Here is a 15,607-nt window from a genome sequence, read left to right as displayed (position 1 = left end):
ACACTAGTGCAAAATAGGCTAGATTACATGCAGCCGGACACTCGAAACCGGCGACTATTCATGCCAATTATCCTGTAGCAACCTTCCCAGCCACATCCGAAGTCCTATGATCTAATAATGTTCGAAGAAACTAGAAAATCAAGACATGAAATCGACCATGCTGTGCAGCTGCTCAGTGGTCAAAACACACTAGCCAAAAAATATAATGATGCCGACCAAGAGAGCTGGAAGAGGTTTCTTTATCGTAAGAGAGCTGGATTTGCTGACATATCTCAGGCCTCTTCAGGCATGTCTGGGTCACCACATCTCTAACCTATTGATCATTAAAAAAACTGGCCGCATTGCATAAAAGGTACACAGGAAATTCCATGGGAGACTAATGATGATAAATACCGTAAAGTCTCGTATAAAAGCCGCGGCTTCTATGACTTTCTTTGTGAAATTTTGCAGGCTTCTATATGAGACAGGCTTCTATACAAGACAGGGATTTCTATGTATGTCAACACTAAAACCAGGCTTATGTGTGATTTGATGGGCCCAAAATTGCGGCTTCTATTCAAGTGCGACTTGTATACAAGACCTTACAGTACTTCGATATGAACTTGGATGGTAATAAACTAATTATGAAGCTTGCTATTTAAAAAATTAGTTCAATACTCGTAAAATGACTGCCAATGGGCAAATGCCCGGTGCTGCACTGGGAACGCATGAGTGGTGACATCTCGTACTGGAATGGGAACTACTTGTATCAAGACTAAACATCTTGGTCATGTTGCTTGATCGCTGCATCCATCAACTCAATGCACGCGTCGGTGGCTTGCCGCGCCAAGCGGCTGACTGCGTGGAAGTTGAGGAAGCCATGGGATACTCCGTCGAATGGGCGTAGTGTCACATCCTTGCCCAGTGCGTGCAGGCGACGCGCCATGACGATGGAATCATCCAGGAGTGGGTCGAATGAGCTTGGCTGAAAGGTACAACAGAACGGGGAGAGAGAGGGAGAGAGAGAGAGGGAGAGAGAGAGAGAGCGTGAGAGAGCGAGAGAGTGAGAGTGAGTGAGAGAGTGAGACAGAAACAGAAACAGAGACAGAGAGAGACAGAATAAGAGATGACCCATAGCACGAAGGAATCTATCGGCAATGAAACAACATCCATGTAGAAGCTTTCTTACCTGAACACCCACAGAGGAGAACAATAATGTAGCATGTTGAAATGTTCTTGTACTCAAAGATACCGACAAGAAATGTGGCTGAGCCTCAGGCAACTCTTCCACTAGACAGCAGGGGTCCTTCTCCAATGGAGGCCGCTGTCATGGAAGTTCTATCAGCTCGTATACTGCACACTACTCTCTGTAGAAGGTGTGCTAGTAACCCACCTTCCCATTCCGCACAGCCTTCCTAGCAGGGTCTAGCACATACATGTAGAAGATCTATATATGTGCTTACCAAGGTGCTCTGTACACACTTGACATGACTGGCTATTAGAGAGGTTAAGCTGCACGTTATTTCGACGTGAGCAGCAGGTCACTCGCGTTGTTTTCCAACGCGCGAGCCAAATAACGCGAGCTGCGTCACGTCAAACATAACGTGCAGCTTAACTGCTCCATTAACGCCCCTTCCCAGACACGCGATATGTCTCAGGCACAATCGATTTTCTATGGAACTCACATGGCCAGCTACTCATTACACACAGACTAGCTGCTCCATACATAGCTACTCATGACACACAGACTGCTCCTTGCATTACTCAGTAAGGCTTGAAAGGCTTGAAAGGCTTGAACATGCTAACAATACATCACACCCAGACCCAGAGGTACAAGCCGCCAGGGCCTGTGGCAACATTGCTGACTTCTGACTCTGTGGCTCCAGCAGATCCTGTGAAGTACGGACATGTACTACTTCAGAAGTAGATTGTTCACATGCTCATCATTTCAATAGTAGAGACTACACAGAAGGCTCTCTAATCAAGGTCTCCTTTTTGGCGAAACACTTCCAACATTGCACATGTTGTAAAGCCTAACTTAGTTACATGTACATGACTATTGCATCTAACAAGTTAGTCACAATTCACACACCTACGTGTGGTACAGTAGTGCTGGGGTTTTCCGGGGCATGGGAAAGGTTCCTTCTGGAAAGAGTTTCGGACAGGGTGTATTTCTGGACGGCTTTTGATCAATAGGCCAGTTTGTCAATACTATAAGTACGGAATTAGCACTGCTCAGCTACTGGTATGTGAATGCATAGCTCATACCGCACTACCATGTGTGCTATAGTGGCTTACCAGCAATGCAACCGATGGTAAGCTGTGCAGCATCTCATCACTGGCCAGCAGTGGAGAGAGGTAGGCCGGCGAAGCATTCAGGATGGCGGCATGGCGTTGGTGGATGCCTGACTGCAGCTGTGACAGGCCACCGGTGTTCGGGTGATACTCTGGCATGCTGGACAGGACAAGAGAAGAACACCATGAACTAGGACTCGCAGAGCAATCAGCATTGCAGAGTACATCCACAGCGTACGTAGCCTAGCTGTGTAGGCACAGAGAGTGGATTCCGATGACTTCAACGAGAATATAGCAAGGGCAAAGGCAAGTCACATGGTCCACGGTCCACCAAACACCTGCCTCTAGTCACAGAGCTCTCTATCCTCATCCAGCACCAACATTGCATCAGATAAAGAAAGCAGGACAAAGGAAGCGATGCAGTTTTGTTTCAATTCGAGGTGATGAAATCAAAGCTTAAGGCGATGTGCACACAGCTACCCAGAAAGTGACAAAATCACAGCTAACCAGAAAGTGACAAAATCACAGCTAACCAGAAAGTGACAAAGTCACAGCAAAGCACTTTAAAGTACAGTGCTGCTCAATGAAATCCGGTTCCGTGAGTCAAGTTTGCGCCTTGCACCATTTCGCAGCCCAATGTTCGCAGGTCTAGAGCAACGCCCAGCACGTACGTGAGTGACTCGACTGGATTTCATTGAGCAGCACTGGAGGTTCTTTCACATTGCATAAGCACAAGACATGAAGTGTGAAAGTTGATTGTCGATGTGCTAAGAACGTGACTTGGTGTAGTCAAACTTCAGTAGAACGTACCAGGGAGTAGTAAAACGCCGGTATTCCAGGGAGTAGTAAAACGCCGGTATTTTACTCTCTTGGGGACATACACCTCAGTGATTTATTACAGGTGAGATACTTCGCGCCTAAGGTGTGAGAAAGGATACGCAGGGTCGTCGAAACAGCACTTCATACCCGATGAAAGGAGAAAAGGGTGTTAGACTTTAGTACTTAAATTTTGAAGTTTAACTTTTATTTCACGCCATCTTGCTTGTCACACACCAATACAGCAGCCACATGATCACATGTTACTGTCTCCATGCCGACTGTTCACATTACCAGGTAAGTGTATATATTTTGTGAAATGGGCAATCCTATTTGCAACGAAGGAAATTCTTACTTGGAGTGACAGTCTATGCACCTCTTATCAGCTGTCACTATCAAAAGATGCCAACGTTGGCCAATTCTAATTTGCTAATCCCAGGCATGCACTGTACAGTGAAATTTCCAAGAAAAAGAAGAACTGTTATCTCACCTGCCACCTCCCCGGTACGCATTCAAACATGCCCGCAGCGTTCCAATGGGTAACAGCGGATCCATTACGCTTAGGCAACGTGCCGGTGACAGATCCAGTGAGATTTTCAGAGCAGGGTAAGCGCCCAGAACCAGACACGGCTTCTGAAGCTGGTACTGTGCAGCGAGGAATGCCACTCCGAAGACAAAGTTACCGCCGGCCGAGTCGCCGGCCAGGATGACTTTCTCGGCAGTGGTGCCCAGGCTGGTGGCGTTCCTCAGCACCCAGGCGTATGCGTAGAAGCAGTCGTTGACGGCACGCGGGTACGGGTGCTCGGGGGCCGTCATGTAGTCAACGGACACCACGGGTACGTTGAGCTGGTTGGCCCAGTGGCTTAGATAACTCTACATGAACAATACAGCACAAGGAAGACACATGCATAGGGTATACTAATATTATGTACAGTGCTACTTGATGAAATCCGGTCGCGTGAGTCAAGTTGGCGCCTTGCACCATTTCGCAGTCTAGTGTTCGCACGTCTAGGGCTGCGCAACGCCCGGCACGTGCTTGCGTGACGCGACTGGATGTCATTGAGCAGCACTGTACTATTGTACATAGGGCCAAATGAAAACCTGGTGCACATCCGTGTTACACACACATGAGACAGTCACAGTACAATGTATCTTGTTATTGGCTAGGGCAGTGCAGAGATGGATGGAGCATGGCAGCAAAGCACACCCATTCGTTTCCAACGACCTACCACATGTGACTGCGACGTTTGCGCCAGAAACCCTCCACCATGGAAGTGAATGATGACTGCCTTAGAAGGCTCGGAGCTGGCACTCTGCAGCAAAAAGAGAGTGTTGAGCATGGAATAGAACAAATGTCAATGACAAATGTGATAAACTGTCAGGCAGCAAGACCAGAAAACTTACGAATACTTAGTAAGGACCATTCAAAACCATTCACACTGATGCTAATCTAATACTAGAACATTCCATCATTCGTGATCATGACCACTGTATCATCACCGGCTATTTACTGTCCACTTCTCTCACTGCACTTCCCTAATCCTGTAACGCAGAGCAGATATCTTCCATGACACATGTACGTGTATGTACATGTACTTCATTGCATTGTAAGAAAGCGCGTGGACGGAACTTATGCACAGAGTGATAGAAAGCATGAAGGACAGTGCGCAAATGTGACACACACTCACCTTTGGAACCAGGTGACGGACGGTGACACCCTGCGGCTTCCCATCTGCTGATAGCGGTGGCGGTACCACTATGGGAGCGCCATGCTGAGGGGTCAGTCGAAACACTCCGTCAGTTGACGCAGCAGAGCCTCCCTCGCTGGCACTACTTTCAGTGCCACTATTGGTCTCTTGCTGAAACGTGATCAGCTCTGGAGGCAGGTGAAGCAGTTTGTTCATCTTGCATTTCGGCACTCTTCCAACAACCTTGCAAAACAAGCCATAAACGTGAAATGTACAAAATATATCAAAGATATCTGTCAGCGTACCTGCAGTTATACTAATAGCCTTGAGCACATGCATGTGCTATCTTTAGCTCAATGATGGCCACAGCATGTGTGCTGAAACGTGATACTAGTAGTGCATGTAGCGGTGTATTCCAGGCCCAAATAATCAGATTTTACCTGCACCTGTTCACCTGGTCCATCCGAGGCACCCTTTTTCAACCAGGTTCGACACCACACTGGCCAACTTGCAAGTGAGTAAAACGTTTCACGCCGTCTCTCTGTCTCTTGTTATCTCTCTCATTCACTCACTTACGCCTCCCCCCCCCTCTTCGAGTAGTCCAGTTATTGGCTAACCAGTCCAGCTTACCCGGCCAAGCTCCATGATCTTCATTTCAGCTAGGTGCCAGAAGCGCTTCACAAAGTCCACATTGCATTTGGACGTTATGTCAAGGAAATCTGCAGCTCGCTGTCTTGGGTCTGCTGCAATCCTCACTGCTGTGTACGGCTCAGGTAGGAGTGGCAGCAAGCCAAGCCCTGCACGTGTCGGTGGACGGGAAAAATATGCCTTCCCGGTGGCAGCCTGCAGTGCCACGATGAGTTGAAGAACTTGCCGTACCTCTTTGTCATACTGTCAACAATAATACACACGTGTATGCACACACGCACACGCACACATACACATATATTACACATACATATTTCTTATGACTGTCTGCTTGCTCTGAGGGCCAATGCTCATAGTTCAGAACCATTTATGGCATTGACATCTGACCGGCAGACTGTAAACAGCATAGGTATCTCAGTAGCTGCCAAGATGCCTCGTTTTTATAGTAGAAACTGCATACCGCACATGGCATGTTAAAACCTTTGTGTGTGTGTTTTTTTCTTCTTCTTTTTTCTCTACGAAATCCACATTATCTCCAGACACTGGGGTGAATAATGGAGTGTGGTGGTGGGGCCCATTAAGCTCCGCCGACCAGAGGTCTTGGCTTCATAGCTCCATGGACGCACCAAAGGGGGATCGGGTAGGACTATTCAAAAGACCACCGACAGCTATTGTACTCTACGGTCGCAGAGCACACATACAAATGTCACCTTACTTCTCACAGTGACTTACATGAAGGCCGAGGCACCGTCCATAGAAGCTTTTCCGCTCCATACTCTCAGCAGTGTCCAGAAAGTCGTCCGGAAACTGAGTATGATCAACGATCAGGTTGCCAGTCTTGTCCACTTGCACAACAGCGTAGATGACTTTAAAAAGCTGCGCGTGATCCCTGAGCAGCTCTGAATGTGCTTCAAGTGCTAACACAGCCTGTGCGAAAGCTCTCTTAGTATTCGATGACGTAAGCAGTGACTTGATGATGTCATCAAGCGCCGATGTACACGTGGAGAGTATGGATACACTAGATCGCAGTCCGTTGCTGGCTACACCCGGGAAAGCATCATAGCGGGAACATTGCTGCAGCAAGTAAGGAATGGTGCCGAGCAACGACCCGATCGCAGCGCACAGCATATGACAAGCGGAAGCCAATCGGGACCTCTGCTCCGGGCTCAGTGCTCCGCCACCGTTGCTGCGCTGTTCCTGCTGGAGACGCTGCACTTGCGCTAGCAGCCCTTGCAACGCTGCGGTTGTGACACACGGTGGAGCGGAATAGTGACGCGCTGCACTGCGTGCCGCAGGGCATTGCCAGTGACGGCGTGTCACCAGCGACGCAGTGTTTCCGCTGCTGACTGTGTCCGCTACACTCACTAAGTTCCTGGTACTGATGACAGCTACTGAGCAGGTACCGGTATGCTGTTTCAACACACGGCTACACTGTGCAGCTGGACAATACGCCGAACTGATACAGCAGGAGCGAGAAAGCAGCAGCTGTGAAGCAACGACAGGTCGAGTGACGTTATGCGCTACTGTTGATGCCGCCATAACAAGAAGCTAGGCAATAAGAGTCCCTTGCCAGGGCAGTCAGTCCAATTGGTTTGAAAGGTCAGGCGAAATCACAAGTCCTGCGGAACATGTACACGAACACGTGTTCAAAGTGAATGCAAGGCGACTGCAAGCACATGCAGACACAAACCAGGTGTGCACGGCTCATTCAAGTACATACTGCTCACACATGCAGACACATAAGCACATAAGCGCACACGCACATGCACACACACACACACACACCACACACACACACTCACACACACACACACATACACACACACTGACACCGACACACAAACAAACAAACAGAGAGAGACACACACACAGATGAGACTCTGACCAAATACATGTACTAGTAATAGACCGCATGCATAATGTCAATGTGATGCACACTTCCAAGACGAAATGGGCGCTTTCAATAGTACACATGTAGCGGGCCACAGTCTCTCGGAGGCAAAATACAAGGGTCTCAGTGAACACACTGTTGTCTATTTTTTTTTAAACTGAACTGAACTGGAATGAAGATTGAACTCGTAACTCTACCAAAAGTGTAACCTTAACTGGCATGAAGAGAATTCACCAGCGTACCAACGCTACACACATACTACTTCTGGTGCTTTAAAGATCCAGAAAAGTTGAGAAAACCCCAGTGTAACACCGACTTTAGCCTACAGGTTTGTACACACTTCATCAGATCAGTGCGCACCCAGTCAGTCTATTGCACTCACTAGAGGCATCACCAGACAAGTACATGATTTCAATGCACTCAATCTCAGGACAGCTAGCTGCTTTGCCAATTGGCCTTGTGAGGTGTGCATATATTTCCATTTGAACTCGTACACAGGGTAGTGATCAAGGAGGCCAAACATCCGTATCCACAGTAGTACAGGCTATCCAGTATGATAGCAGAGAGGCTTTGCTTCACGTGAAACGTGGAGAATCATGGAAAGAACAGGTGGCTGGGTTAGAGTCCACGACTTTGTGTGTTTAGGGTCCAGATATCTAGGCATGGATAAGAACTTTCAAGTGCCTTCTTGTGTGGCCACTAGAACCTGGACCCACTTGAACCCTACATGGTTTAATTGACCGCAAGGAGGCGTGGCAAGGAGGCATGGCTTACGGTGGGATGAGGAGCTAGCAAGTAAGCCACACATGTGTAATCCACACATTTTCACCAATGGATTCTTTTTTATCCTGAACATGTGCACTACGTACCAAATAAACTTCATCAAAAACTATAATTATATTTATCACTCTCTTATTATTGACCCCCACAGAAACTTGTGATCTCTAAGCGGTCAAATATCAGCATATATTGACCGCTTATATTGACCACTTATTATTGACCACTTAGGGTGCGTTCTTATATTCTCTAGCTTCTAGAAGAAGAAGAAAAGAGAAGTCGAAGAAACTGGGATTACTCAAGAACGGGTCTCGAAGAATTCGGAGATATTTTGCACATGTCAAGCAAAATGAAGCGTCAAAGGGGCCGCGATCTTGAGTGATGAATGTATGTGCGTATGCGAAAAGGGAAATGCGTACACTCATGATGAACACGTGGCTTTTAGTCGTAGTTCGCATGCGCTGATCCCAAACCGCGGGAATCTCCAAGTTTCAACCACCTCTGAAGCTTGGAGAGCTTGGAGAGCTTTGGAGAGCCTCCTAAAAGTCGGAGAGGATATAAGAACAGCTCTCGAACTTTTCGGAGAGTCTCAAACTTTTCCGAGAGGATTTAAGAACGCACCCTTAGCCTGAGGACTTAGAACTTTTTCCTCAACTAATTACTTAGAAAAAAATCAGAACTGAAAGAAGAAAAATCTGAAGCCAAATGCTGGGATTCGAACCCAAACTGTCAGATTCTCAGTCAAAGGACTTGGGGAACATACTACAAGAGACAACTGAAAACTTTGGTTTACACAGAAGTAATGTCCAATGTAAACGGCATATGTACATACTATTATACTATTACACTAGTATTCCTTTCTTCCTATAGCAAAGCAAAAACAGTTTTAGGTATGCTATGTCGTGATAAATCTATTATTGCCCTCATAATCGGTCAATATATGAAATATAGACCTCGTAAAAGACCTCGGGGGACCTCGGTCTTTTACTCGTTCTATATTTCATATATTGACCTCTTTAATCGTGCAATAATAGATACTTTATTAATGCGATTAATAGTATTAGTGAAGCGGACATTACAGAATGATGAATGAGAATACATGTATCTAAAACGGTTGTTCCTAATCGATTTTCTTGAGACTATCATAAACACCATACTCTAAACATTGTGTGAGGAATGTAAGGTTATGTGCAATACTACGGCAAACAAAGCGCTTCCTAATAATTGCGTTCAGGCAATCAACCTGAGTAGCAGAATATCTCCTTTAATAATAGATACATATAAATACATGGTAGATGAGCTTTCCTGAGATACGGGAAAATCTTAGATACGGGCAAATCTGAGATACAGGCAGCGCCCAGTCCCAATGCGCCCGGACATGAGACGTTTGAGTGTACTCATTTAATCTTCGGGTTGCATTCCCGTCACTCAGAGCAGAACCTCCCTAGTATCGGCTTCGGCAAAGTCAGATAACTCCGACATCGCGGACTACGTGATTTGCTGTAGCTTGACTACGACACTCGTGACCGACCGACATTTTCACCGAAGTGATCCCAAGCTCTCTGGGTTTATTCTTTTGCCTACTGTTCCCCGACGGATCCTACTGTAAGTCTACCAATTTTCGCCCCATTCAAATTTCGGCCTCTCAGGGCTAAAACCCATTTCGGCCGCATCAAATTTTCGGCCTGTACTGCTGCTTCCTGTATACACTGTCATACTGAACCTTGCAAAACAAAATTTCGCCCGCAACAAATTTTTGCGGTCCAACATGACCAGGCCGAAAATAGCCGAAAATAAATAAATAAATATGCGCCAAATATTTGTTGACTTATAGTATGGTGTTTACCGCGTGACGGTCAGACGGTGGGGCACTTCGAGTTTGATTTGAATACATGCACTCGAAGAGACCACTTACTTTGAGGGTGGTGTGTGTAGGATGTTACTTGTACTAATCTATTAAATAACCCCGAAATCTAACCCCTATACTACTCGATAGTGTTGAGTGCAGCACAGGTTAGCTTAACAATGTAGAGAATCCTGACACTGTATTGTGACAGAAAAGTATCGTCCTGATTTGTGCACGTACGTACCGGTATATGAGTTCATTTCCGCGGCAGCAACACACCACGTACAGTACTATTCGCTGCAATGGCGTCTTTGGAGAAAGAACACCCTGTTCTAGCATTCGCGAGCTGGTGGAGAACACAGTTTTCAGGCTTTCGCAGGTCTGTAGCTCGAGCAAAATACTTTGTCTTTTGTACTGGTACTTGTGGTAGTTTTGACGTTCTGATCCAGTACATTTGAATTGGTCACGTGTTGTGTGTACATGCATGTCACACGTGGTTGACCCAAGAATTATTCGTGGGCCGGGGCCCCCGGGGGTCTTTTTTTATGCGTTTTCCGCACTTTTACAAGGAACGTTTTTAGTACGGTATAGTATTTTCCAGTAGCCAATAGCCATTTATATATGTAGATCTACAACAAAATGCAGTGTCCCCACAATACATGAATGTGGTCTGAGCTCAGTTTTACTCACACTTTGGTTGAGCCCGAAGAATAGGAAGTAAATACAAAGATATCGGTAAAAATAAATACAAACATATCGCCAATCAAACAGGAGTCTCAGCGGAACAATAGGCTAGCCATAAAATATTCTCAAACAGAGGCAAGTAGAGGAGCGGCGGCGCTATAAAGACGATTCAATTTCTAGGAGGAGCATATATAAAAAGGTCTAGTTTTTTATTATCTTTTGGGCTACGGTTGGTTAGATAAGTTAGTAGCATTGGCTGAAAGAGCTAGTACGGTGTACTCACGATCGTGTGAGGATGCCTAGTCCGAAGCGGCACCTACAACAATTGTACAGCTAAAACAAATAGTCAACGACTCAGGTTGCTGAGATGTTCCTTGAAAATAACGAAAAAAAAGTTCCACATTCTCTCCATATCACATACACAACTTGACGATACTCTGGACTAACTGGGTTCACAAGAGCAGTCGATGTGTGCAATGCTAAATCCACGGTGCTGCACAGGCCCTCGGCTGGTTTTACTGACCAGCTGAGCTTGAGCTCAATGAACAGAAACACTGCTCGCAGAAATACAATAAGTTCAATCGGTCAACACACTGGCAGGAAACTATCTTCGCTTTTTCACGGTATCTTCAGCACTTGAGTCACCGCTGCTGGAAAAAGAGCCAGATTTGTTGCCTCTCCGACTACGCTGACGCTGTGCTGACCCCGTGGAACGACTTGACACCTGCCTGTCTATATCTCGTGGCACTACGGCTGACGGGGAGGGTCTGCTATCGTCGTCGTCCTGCGATGGTGAGCTGGAATGGCGAAGCTGTCGCTGTACAAGCTGTGCGTACATTCCATCGGCATTGAGTAGTTCAGTGTGAGTTCCCTGCTCAGTGACACAGCCGTCTGCAATGACGACAATGCGGTCGGCATGCTCCACCGTACTCAGGCGGTGAGCAACGACTATGATGGTACGGTCCGACATTGCCTGAAGCAAGGACTGCTGTAAGATGTGCTCGCTCTCCGCGTCCAGTGCACTCGTTGCTTCGTCGAGAAGAAGAACCGTGGGCTGGCGAGCGAGACCACGCGCTATGGCAATGCGCTGCTTCTGCCCACCGGACAACTGCTGTCCGCGTTCCCCCGCTTGCGTGCTGTAGCCGCGCGGTAGAGTTGAAACAAAGCCGTGCGCATTGGATAGTTTGGCTGCTTCCTCAACACAATCATCGGAAGCACCAGGCAGAGCATAGCGGATATTGTCGCGAAGAGAGCGAGCGAACAACACCGGTTCCTGACTCACGATCACTACACGTTCGTGAACACTCTTGTGATTAAACATGTTCAACGGCTGGCCATCCAACAGGATAGTACCACTGTCGGGCTGGTAGAAGCGCTCTAGCAGACTCATACACGACGACTTGCCACTTCCACTGGGGCCAACCAGTGCAACCACTTCACCGGGCCGTGCCACGAACGACACATCTTTCAACACGGTCGATTCCGGCCGACTGGGATAGCGGAAGGACACCTGCTTGAACTCCACTTCGCCCCGCAGCTCACCGCAATCGGGCTTGTCCGGCTCCAGCAGGGTATCAGGCTTACGTTCAATCCACTTGAAGACCTTTTCGGCAGCTCCCGCGGCCGACATTAGGCCAGTGAAGACGTCACCAACATCTTCAATACAAGAGCCCAGTTCTTCGCAGTAGAGGATAAATGAGACGAGATACCCGCCACTCAGCTCGTCGTTCAAGACCAGATAACCACCATAGAAGAGTATGGCAATGACCGAAGCCCATTCCAGGAGTTGTGAGCAAGAGTTATAACCACAGTAGGCCAGCGCTTCCTTCACCTGCAGCTTGTACGTACGCTTGAGCTTCTCACTGTAGTTGTCAGCTTCCTCGGCCTCCCAGGCGAAGCTGCGCACGGTCTTTATAGACGAGCAGACTTCCTCGGCTACGTCGTTGGCTTTAGCCAGTGACGACTGCACTTTCTCCGACAGTTTCTTGTAGTACTCACCGTACATGTAGGAGAGGACGCTGACGACCGGCAGGCTGACCATGGTGACGATGGTCAGCTTCCAGGACAGCTTGAACATGAAGACGAGGACGCCGCACGCCTTGGCGATGCTACGCGAGAACACGTTGATGTTCATGCCGATCAGATCGCTCATCTTCTCCGTGTCCGACGTCAGGCGCGACGTGATGTCTCCGGTGCGCGTCGTGTCGAAGAACGCCATGTCCTGCCGCACCACCGAGCCGAACAGCTTGTTGCGCAGGCGAATGTTGAGGCGAGCGCAGACCAGCGAGAACAGACCGCCGCGAACGCCCGCGCCCAGCGCACCGACTGCCGAGAGTACAGCCATGATCATGATAGCCCGGTGGAACTGATCAGCATCCCGGTCTATAGCAATGCTGTTGATCACTTTACCAATGTACAGCGGCATCAGAGACTGGGCAATGGTGGCTACAATCAGGAAGAAGAATCCACCGAGTATAAACATCCAGTCAGGCATGGACTGCTTCAAAAGCTTCTTCACCGTCATCCATGTCGACGGCTTGTTCAAGTCTTTGTCCTGCTTCGTTGTACGCTTTTTCTTTTTGTCTCCTCGCCTACGTTCACCAGAATCACTGCCACTATCACTATCACTGTCTGCGCTATCACTATCGTTATCGCTATCATCACTCCCACTGCTGTCACTGTCATTCGAGTCTGATGAGCCAACGGCTGTTTTGCCCAGAAGCTGCTCATCGTCCTCGGAGTCCGCAGTAGCCGCCTCGGAGCTTTCAGCTGCGCAATGGTGCAGCAGTGGCACGTCCTCCTCCACAGCGGATTCATTCACCAGCAGAGTGTTGTTACCACGACTGCGTGCATCGCTGGGCTCGGGCCTAACCTTGCTGTGCTTCTTGTCTCCCACTCGGTGCACATAGACAAGCTGTACTATGCATGCCGTGAGTGACCAGGCCAGCAGAGCCCAGAGCCATGGGTGAACGCGCACAATGACGTGTATGTGCACATCGCTAGTCACGCTAGCGACTGGTGTCGTGGCTGCTACTGGGCCTGTAGTAGACATTGTTGCCACTGTCGTCGGAGGACTGGCAGTGGGATTCCTGGCTGCCGTGCCATCGCTGTTAAATTCTATACTGAACAAAAATTTCGCCACCAGATATACAAACAGTGAAACGCCGGTGAGCAGGCCCGGTGTTTGCAGTCTCCGGACACGGACAACTAGCTCAGTTCGAAGTTTGCGGAACGACGCAGGGTTAGAGCTGCTCAACCTGGCCCTGCGCGCTGCGTGCAGCACACCGACTGTGACTCCAATGCATATGGCACAGCGCAAAACTGCAGTAATCCAAACGTCAAGTGGCGATATGGCGAAGTGGTATTGGGAAATCCGAAATGCACCGTAGCTAAATGCTCCTACATTCTCCAGACCATTCGTCCTGTCAAAATCCGCTCCAATTTTTAGGGTTAACAAAGTCTCAACCAATATATCAATAGCAGAAAATGCTAACAAAATCAGAGACTGTCTGCTCAATAACTCCATAACGATGAAGAAGGGAAACACTAATTACATGTGTACCGGTATAGATTATAATTTCCAGGCAGAGATCGATCAAGTAAAACCCATCAAATACGCAGCTAGCCCTGCACTCACACGATTATCAGATTATGAGCAAGGCAATTGCAAGCATGTACTCTTGGCAGTAGACTCCACGGTAGGCTAGCTTACAATTACAAGATTTACTTCTGCTTGTACCTACTGTTATTGCAACTACATTGTATACAAAATTGTTATTGCAACTCAAAGTTGCAATAACTTTTTTATAAATCAAAATTTTAAAATTTTAAAATTTAATTATTTAAATAAATAACCAAATATGGAAAGTGCAGTGTGTCCTGCTAAGTGCTAGCCTAGCGCTAGCGCCTATTACTAGTATTAGTATTACTACATGTCATGTATACATGTAGGCAAGAGTCCATGGGTTATGGACTCTTGATGTAGGATAGCGCTAGCACAGTAACACACAACAGGACACACTATGTCTTTGCTGTACAGTCAGTTTAGTATGTTTTTCGATTTCGACAGCATGTTTACAAGGCGAGGACGGTTTCTATACAATTATGTAGTCTGTGTCCATGATTTATTCAAAGCCCCACATGCACATGATATCAGTGAATAAGAACATTGAAAGGCTAGAACTCTAGTCTAGTCTTGGCAGTCTTGCTGGTGATTATACATTGCAAGCACCGCCAATGATAACATCGCATAAAGTACATTGCACTTAACATGCAGTAACTTTTAAAATAAGTACATGATTGTACTAACTATTTTAAACTAATAATTACTTGGAGCAAAACTCGCACTGAGAGTGAGTCAAGTGAGTTGCTTTGACCTCACAGCAAGAATAGGTTAGGGTGCCACAGTTGCTGTCAGTTCTGGCAATGGCCTCACAAGCTAGCTCTGGAGTACAGCATGACGATCTCGGAGGCAAAGGCCAAATGGAGCTGAGATTTGTCACATGCAGTAGTTCACTTCGGCACAAGTACAAATTATTGTTACGTCAGTAAAAATGCTTGAACCGTTGTGAACAGCACCCCGTCTATACAATCAGTTGAGGGCCGGTGTTGGCACTAGTGATACGAATGGCCTGAAATGTCTGCCCCACAGTTAGGCATGTGCATGGATTTGGTTAATGTTGCTATTGCATACCTGGATATAACTCTTGAATACCAGACAAGCGCACTCGCACGCACGCCCACACCCACACACTTGACTTAGAGAAAGACGGACTAGGATGTACTTCGTAACTCAAAAATGTTACAAGTATATTATTTATAAACTATAATCTATCGACTGGGGCAAGGAACCTGCTTTGCGAATTGAGCGCGTCGGATAAATAAATATATACCTGCATACAAAAAAACATTTGTGGTGCAGCAGAACTTATGAGTGGAGGATAATATTTGCCACATCAAATATCTAAAGCGGCACAAAGAGAA

At 47.3% G+C, this 15,607-nt stretch overlaps 3 protein-coding genes across 6 annotated transcripts in view; all 3 read right to left on the bottom strand.

Annotated features, from left to right (window-relative positions):
- Window positions 1-63: 63 nt before the first annotated feature.
- On the bottom strand, window positions 64-10,310 carry LOC135808580 (hormone-sensitive lipase-like). 3 transcript variants are annotated; one of them, XM_065321797.1, is made up of 8 exons: window positions 10,185-10,310; window positions 6,159-7,045; window positions 5,409-5,669; window positions 4,779-5,021; window positions 4,320-4,403; window positions 3,581-3,963; window positions 2,278-2,434; window positions 64-964 (listed from the first exon to the last, which is right to left on the bottom strand). In XM_065321797.1, exons 2-8 carry the CDS (start codon window positions 6,963-6,965, stop codon window positions 755-757), a joined length of 2,145 nt encoding a protein of 714 aa, XP_065177869.1. In that variant the 5' UTR covers window positions 6,966-7,045; window positions 10,185-10,310; the 3' UTR covers window positions 64-754. The 3 variants fall into 3 exon arrangements, with proteins under 3 accessions (XP_065177869.1, XP_065177868.1, XP_065177866.1); XM_065321796.1 differs by having other exon boundaries at window positions 6,159-7,145; window positions 10,185-10,306; XM_065321794.1 differs by lacking the exon at window positions 10,185-10,310 and having other exon boundaries at window positions 6,159-8,115.
- A 319-nt stretch (window positions 10,311-10,629) lies between these two features.
- On the bottom strand, window positions 10,630-14,403 carry LOC135808578 (ABC-type oligopeptide transporter ABCB9-like). The gene has a single exon (XM_065321791.1). The coding sequence runs from the start codon at window positions 14,148-14,150 to the stop codon at window positions 11,229-11,231; it is 2,922 nt and encodes a 973-aa protein (XP_065177863.1). The 5' UTR covers window positions 14,151-14,403; the 3' UTR covers window positions 10,630-11,228.
- Window positions 14,404-15,443: 1,040 nt separating this feature from the next.
- Window positions 15,444-15,607, bottom strand: part of LOC135808579 (protein DD3-3-like) — a 35,218-nt gene continuing 35,054 nt past the window's right edge. For both annotated transcript variants that reach the window (XM_065321793.1, XM_065321792.1), the window contains one exon: window positions 15,444-15,607. This exon is cut by the window's right edge and continues 779 nt beyond it. The gene's annotated coding sequence lies outside the window, so the exon portion shown is untranslated.

The sequence above is a fragment of the Sycon ciliatum genome, chromosome 2, assembly GCF_964019385.1.
Source record: "Sycon ciliatum chromosome 2, ocSycCili1.1, whole genome shotgun sequence".
NCBI classification, from domain to species: domain Eukaryota; kingdom Metazoa; phylum Porifera; class Calcarea; order Leucosolenida; family Sycettidae; genus Sycon; species Sycon ciliatum.
Note: the sequence above shows the minus strand (reverse complement) of the source record. Positions and strands in the feature narration are given on the sequence as shown.